The sequence below is a fragment of the Ambystoma mexicanum genome, chromosome 12 (genome assembly GCF_040938575.1).
Source record: "Ambystoma mexicanum isolate Mex_15411 chromosome 12, UKY_AmexF1_1, whole genome shotgun sequence".
Lineage (NCBI taxonomy): Eukaryota > Metazoa > Chordata > Amphibia > Caudata > Ambystomatidae > Ambystoma > Ambystoma mexicanum.
In genome coordinates this window covers 230,046,043-230,053,677 of record NC_090936.1, presented here as the reverse complement: position 1 = coordinate 230,053,677, position 7,635 = coordinate 230,046,043, and the positions used below count along the sequence as shown (strand labels likewise).

The 7,635-nt window shown below is 39.6% G+C and overlaps 1 protein-coding gene across 7 annotated transcripts in view; it reads right to left on the bottom strand.

The window, feature by feature from the left end:
• Nucleotides 1-1,163: 1,163 nt before the first annotated feature.
• The window catches only part of CWF19L1 (CWF19 like cell cycle control factor 1), a 535,479-nt gene continuing 529,007 nt past the window's right edge, over nucleotides 1,164-7,635 (bottom strand). For 6 of the 7 annotated variants that reach the window (XM_069628338.1, XM_069628339.1, XM_069628343.1 and 3 more), the window contains one exon: nucleotides 1,164-1,567. In XM_069628338.1, the coding sequence (XP_069484439.1) occupies nucleotides 1,423-1,567 (145 nt within the window). In that variant the 3' untranslated portion in view covers nucleotides 1,164-1,422. The remainder of the gene's footprint in view (nucleotides 1,568-7,635) is intronic. The other variant, XM_069628342.1, reaches the window with a different exon arrangement.

The following is a 7,635-nucleotide window of genomic DNA, read 5'->3' as shown; positions in this document are numbered from 1 at the left end:
CATCAATGGGAAGTCGCAAGATCAGTCTAATTTCTTTTGGTTCCAAAAATGGCAAAGTTCATCATCTTTTCTTCCATCAGGGGTGGATCGACCAGTTCCTCGCCAAGTCCTGATGTGGGTATAAAGCGATACCCCGGGCCCCTTCGATCTTTCTTTCCAGACCCCGGGTGGTTCTCCTTGGTTTTAGTCTCCATTGTTAACAATTCTAGGATGACAAAGCAAAAACATATTTGCAGACATTTCCCCACCACTATTAATGTAGTGGGGCGGACACGTACATTTTATTCAACTATTTCATTTTTTATTATTGCAAACAACTTCTAGGGAAGCAAAATAGGTATGGACAATTATTTTCTTTGATATTAAACCTCCAGCTTAAAAAAAAACATGCCGATTTTGAAGAGGGCACACATTTAATACATGCAACTGTTCTGCTTTCCATCTCTGCAGGAAAAACAAAGCAGACCCATTGCAAAGGTGTTGATATCTACCAGGGCACCTGATGTCCCAATGTACAGTGGAGTAAAAAAAAAGCAGAGCAATCCAATAAGGCTGACTTTTTTTATGGATTTGCTATTTTAAGAACGAACACACATGCTATCTGGGCCCTGAGAAAAGACATGCGCAGTACGTTTGTCCTCTAACCAGCACCACCACCTACCTTAACAGTCTACGAAACCAGAAGCATGGAAAGGCCGGCTGGCGGAAAGGGAGCAGTGATGTTGCAATCACTGTGCTGCGTACAGTATTATGAGTCGTCAAACAGGTTTTTTTTTTTTAAAGCACATTATCCATCCCTTCCTTCCTCCCTCCCTCTACTGCCAAGATGGTGAGGTAGAAGAACAGGTGAAAGACACTAGTCCCCTTGATCTCCTGCCATTGAGGGGGCAGGTGGTTCATTCAGGCGTGCAACAGAGGCAATTGAGGTGGCAACTTTTGATGTTGTGCCTCTCGTTCCCAGCCCCGATTGCAGAAATAGGGCACAGTATCCTTATTCTTTCCTCTGCCAAACTGGGTTTGCCACATATGCACTAGAGGGGGACAATCTTAATCCTAAGAGCTGTATACCTTAGAATTTATGTGAGGCAAAACAAATTTAAAGACAACAAAAAGCAAGTGTTCAAACGCATTTGCCAAGCTTTAATGACCAAGCTACACCAGAATGGTTTGTTTTCATTTTATTTCCTGGAACAGGTTTCAAGAGACAATGATCCTCTCTGTAGTTAAAAAGTAAATTAATTCTATCACAAATTGAAATTCGGACTCAAAAAGGCATGAAGTAAAAACTGAATGCACAATATTGTTCATAAAAATATTATTCACTGGGCAAATAAACGCATTGTAGTTAATGTGGTTCAGACAATGCAATTTCCTCTACTTAAAGAGCAAAGTGTCCTTTTCCCCCAAATAGTTTTTATTCACTTAATCCTTTGGGGAAAAATCAAATGGTTCAAAGCTCTCTCGGAAAGCTTTGGCCCAGGTGGCTTCCTCTTCTTTTGTAGATTTACACTCCCTCCAATCAGCTCTGGTTGGTATGTTCAGAATGGCCTCACTTGCCAAGACTTCCCTGCAATAAAGCATAGCAACTTGGGTTACATCTTTCAATCAATTGCAGAGTCAACCAGAACTAAACTGTGCTTCAGTAAAACCTGAACGGATAGATTTCCTGTTATTAACACAATTAAAACAGAACATATTTTAAACACGTGTGGTAGTGTTCTCTGTACGTATGCATACAATGGGTATAAAAAGTCACAAAGGAGATGATCAATGACATTCATTTTCCCTTGATCGACAGATCACAATGACAAGTCCTCAGGACTCAGCTGCACGTCTGGGTTTTGCAAATAAAGTGCGGCCTTCAAAGAAATCCAGAAGTTGCAATGAGACTCAAAGATGACTACTTTGTGGGAGTAAAAGTTGCAGATACACCCCTTATTTGTAGGGCTGCAGCTGTCCATCTTATTACCTCTCATACTCGATTTTAGTATATTCATGGACAAAATGTGATCTCACCTGAAATGGAGGTTTATCAATCTGTTCAATTAAACTCGCGTTATAAATTATGGGATTTTAAACATTCATAAACAGGATTTTTTCTAGCAACATAGAATGTTGTAGATCGTTTTTCTTCTGTGGTGTTCTTCCTCTGGAGTGTGCTCTGTACATAACGTATTAAGTGGGTTCTATTTTTTGCTGTATTCCGGGAGATTAGGTTAGAGGATCATTTGTTTAGCTGTATCAAGTATAGATTCTATCATATATTTTACAATTCATTAGAGTAGACCGTTTGCATCTGAAATAACAGACTAAGCTTTCCTCTCCTGACGTGTCATACAAAAAGATTGAGATTAGCAAATAACAGGCTGAAAAAGCATGGACTGGCAATAGGATATTTCATACAGGCTAACAGCCGTTTTGTCAATAGAGTCCAAATCAGAATAATCTATAGAACAATTTAGGTCCACCGTTTCCATTTCAGATGAGATGAAACGCAGTCTGAATATACTAAAATCAAAAAAAGCATGAGAGGAAATACGATGGACATCTGCCGCCCTACAGATAAAGTGTGTATCGGCCATTTTTACTCCCAAAAAAAATACTCCCAACAAAGAATAGGAAACACAGGTAAAGTGCAAGTTACCCTGCTTTCTCACACACAGTTCCACATATGTGTGATCAGTAGTACAAAAAGAAACTATTATTGCTGCCTGATATGAGAGGTACAAATATATTTTAATGTGCCTTAACAAACTAGGTGCAAAGTAATATTACAAACATATTGTTAAGTATGAACATCCGGACAACCGCAAGTTAAAGGAACTGTTTATTTTAAGTTATATTTATAATGAAAGGACCTCCAGCTGCATAACACTACAACCAGGCAGATAAGAAAGCAGCAACAGATTCACTTGGAATGCCAACAAAAGTAAACAGCAGCATCATAGCAAAATGGAATGTTCTCTTACAGTATGACATACCTCCATTCCAGGCTAAATTGAATAGACAGGGCTGTATTCTTTCCATGGCAATACTTGCTTTCCATTGTTATTGAACACAACATTTAACTTGCTTAAATTTCTATATCTTGAACCTACATCTTAATTGACATATATATAGATGTCTCATAAAAGCTACACCATAACACATCTCCCTCTTATTTTATTCCAAAAACATCATCCACCCCTTTTCACAAAAGCAACACGATTCAAGTTCCACACTTGTCCTCCCACTACCCGAATCGCTCCACGCAGCACAGCAATTACCTTTACAGGATCGGAATATAGTGCTTCTCCTTTCTTCTTCAACACACCTTTCTTTATCCTCACCATGTCTCCACATTCAATTAAGTTTTCTTCCCTCTCCTTGCATTCTCACGCGCTACCCATTCCTTTTTCAAATCTTTGCTCACACCATCTACCACATAATCACTTTCTCTGCTTCTTCCTAACCATGGAGGACTGACCACCGTGTTTGGTTTACGTCCTCTCATTAACTCGAAAGGGGTTATTCCCGTAAATGAATGAGGGGACATGCGCAGACCAAAAATCCTGTCCTGCATTGCAACTTTTCTATCACATCCTGTTTCAGTTGCCATCCTAATACTTTCCATGATACATCTATTCATTCTTTCCACACACCCATTCGTCTCCGGGTGATATAACACAGTCCTCTTGTGTTCGATTCCAGCCTCTGACATATTTTGCAAAACATCCACCAACAAATTGAGGACCATTGTCAGAATGCTTTCAGGGACACCTTCCCTAGCTAATATCTGCTGTAACTCCTTTACTAAGGCCTCTCCGGTGGTCTCTCTTACTATACTAAACTCACACCAGCGCGAAAATAGATCAACTAGAGCAAATATAATTTTTCCTCTTCCATACCCTAAATCAACTGGGCCCAGGATATCCACTGCCACATCTCTCCAAACTCCACCTGGTACTTCTACCTCTACAAGGGGTTGTTGTCTAGCCACTTCTTTTCCAATCTTAGTACACATAGGAACTCAGCCAGTCTTCTTTCTATGTCCCTATCAAATCCAGGCCACCAATAATTGTTACGTAAAACACTTTGTTCTGCTAATGCCAATGTGTCCTACATGAGCTAAATCAGTAATTCTGTTTCGTAACATTTAGGGAACCACAGCACGCTCCCATCTGAATAAAATACCACCTACCACACTTAGTTCATTCCTGACCTCCCAAAATGGGACGGTATCTTCTTTCAATTCTGTTTTCTTAGCCGACTCACCCGAATCCACATATGTAATAACCAACTTTAAACACTCGTCCTTGTCCATTTCCTCCAACCATTCTTCCTTGGACACTATGCCCTCAGTATTAATGAAAACCATTTCCATATTCTCACCATATGAATCATTTTCATTCTCGTGTTTCCTTAACCCTGACAAACGATCTGCTAGTATGTTTTCTTTACCCGGAATTACTTTAACCACGAAACACTGACATTGCATGCGGGTAATCCATCCGGCAACCCTCCTGGACACCTTATCTTGGCCTTTATTCTCTAAAATGTCTAAGTGGTTTATGATCAGTGCACAACATAAAACATGTTACCCATATAAAATTTCTGAATTTCTCCATGGCCCAATAGACAGAATACCTAAATTCAGCTCCTCTTAACCCTCGAGATGCATGTGCTATAATCTCTTCCTTGCCCTGATCATCCACTTGAGACAACACTGCACCAATCCCCATTTCGGAAGCATTAACAGTGACTTTACTCTGTCGGTACGTATCGAACTGTCCTAATGGTTGTGCTAAATCTATTTCCTTCTTCAATCTGACAAATTCACTCTCACATTTGGACGACCAGACAAACTCGCTTCCTTCCTTCAGCAGTTTTCTCAATTCAGTCACCTTACTAGCATAGTTGTGTACAAACCTCTGATAAAATTCAGTCATCCGTAGGAATGATCTCAATTGTGCTTTGTCCTCTGGGCTTTCGGTATCTTTTATGGCACTTACCAAACTCTCTTTTGGCTTTAAACCATCTGCAGATATTTCATGGCCTAAATATTCAACTTTAGAAACACCAAACTTACATTTTCCTTCCCTCAACACTGTCATTCTTTTCAAATATCTCCAAAACTCTATGCAGTGTGTTATTGTGTCCTCTTCACTCTTCCCACAAATCAAAACATCCTGAAAACAATATACACCTGTGATTTTTCCAACTAATCTGTCCATAACCTTTTGAAAAACTGCAGCAGCAGATACAAGTCCAAAAGGCATGCGTTTGAACTGGAAAACACCCTCATGTGTGACAAATGCTGTGAGCTTTCTGCATCGTTCTTCCAATTCTACTTGATGGTAAGCAGAAGCCAAGTCTAATTTCGAGAATACCTTTCCTTGCCCAATTCTCGAAAGCATCTGACAGATTAGGTAGAGGATGGCGATCTACCAACACACACTTATTGAGTTGACGTAAGTCTACACACAAGCGGAGCTCACCTGAGCTTTTCTCAACTACCACTAGTGGAGAAGTCCAGTCTACCCCTCCTGTTCTTTCAAGAACACCTAGTTTCAACAATTTCGCCAGCTCCTCTTTAACTCCTTCTCTAATTGCCAAAGGTACTGGCCTCAATTTTGCAACCACAGGGATACTCCCTTTTCTTAACACGATTTGATGCTGTATACCTCTAATCTTTCCAATGCCCTCTCTAAATACTTTGGGGTGTTTACTAATGATTGATTCACTCACTTGCTCAGGACTATTGGGATCTAACTTGATCTTCAATTTCTTTTGTTGCCTCCACCCCAGTAGAGTAAGACCTCTTTTGGTTACATACATTTCCCCTTCACATTCCCCGTCTTTAAATTGAAAGCGATTCTTACTATACCCTAAGAGATCAATGGGGTCCCGATTGTAGCCACCAGGCCTAATATCAGGTTTAAAAAGTCCTCGTACATCCCCTTTCACTACTCTTTCAAACACTTCCTTGGACATGTTATTTTTGATCCTGAATCTGCCATCATACATACTTCTTTACCATCCACTTTAACACTTGCATAAGGACGCTCACATTCATCATCTTCATTATCCACATCAACAGCATTAATGGCATCAGTGATGGTGTTAACAATAACATTATTCACTGGAAATTCATTCTCATCATCATAAGACTTCTGTCCCTCATCCTCAGTAACATATAGGACTTTCTTTTGAGTGTGTTGAGTTTTTGCAACAATTTGCAAAATGTCCCTTTCTCTTGCATTTCGAACAGGTTGCTCTTCTACCAGGACAAACTACTGAGGCAGCGAAGTGTGAACTACTGGCACAGCTATAATACAAGCGTTCATCTTTTTCTCATTTCTCTCCCTTCTGACTGTAGTTCTTCGACTCTGTTCCTCCTCGATAAGACTGTTTGTTCCTTATCTTTGAATTTTTTATTCTTGTGTTCATTCACATTCAATGTCTCTTGCTTCACCTCTTGTCTTTCTCTTTGCCAGCTTAGCAATGCATGCCAAAGAATGTTCAACTCTTTTAGCAATGGTTATTACTTCATCCAACGTGGGCTCATCTTTGAGCCATAACTCCTCACGTATGCGATCAGAGTTGCAGTGAGTCATGAATTGGTCACGCAGATGCTCATCATATGCTCCAAGAAACTTGCATGAGGATGCTAACTGTCGGAGTGCAGTCATGTATTCAACTGATTCGCATGAGAGTATAGGAGTATGGTGAAAGTTATACCTTTCCAGTATAGTGCTTGTCCTCAGGTTAAAATGCAAATCCAACTTCGCAAATGCACTTTCCAGATCAGAGATGTCTCCCTCACCATCACTTGCAACCTGTGGAAAATCTCAAAAATTCTCTGCCCTTCATAACCGAAGTGGTGCATTAAAAGAGCAAGTTTTCTGTCATTGGAAAACGAATTTCCGCCAGCTGCTTTCAAATAGTGCATGAAACCCTTCTTCCACTGTGCCCATTTGATTTTTATTGGTCCTAGAGTGGCCATAAACATGGGTGGGCCACTAAGATTCGACATGGTGCATTATGGTGCAGGTAAAACTTCTAAGAAGAAAAATAGGACAACTATGGCACACCCTAGTAATCAAAATTTGAAGTGTGTAGGAATAAGGTTACATTTTAAGCAATTGGAGAAATGGGTAAAAAAATTATGAGGTGCAGAGGAGAGAAAAGCAACCTTGACACCTAGGTTGCACAATAAAATGAAAAACAAAATAAGTTCCCAAGTTGGGAACTTACATCCCCTGCACACTTTCTAGTATCTGGAATACCAGACCAACAATTAAGTTGACATTGTAAATAATGTATCTTATTGAATTCAAGGAAAACTGTGAATTGTATTAATTTGAGAACAGATTGTTAATGAAAAAAAGACATTCAATCAAATAGGGTCACAAGAACCAATCTTCATTTTTACTCTTGATGTTGAAGCTGTGCAAGGCCCAACGCGTTTCGAGTGATACAAACACTCTTCATCAGGGGAAAAACAATGATACTAGGGAAAGATATATACAATATTAACATTAGAGTCTTGTTTAAATCCAAACGAAAATAAAGTATTTTAATGACTCATATTTGGTCAAGATATATAGTGCAGAAATCCAAGCCTTGAAGGGTTTACATATATATAGTTAAATA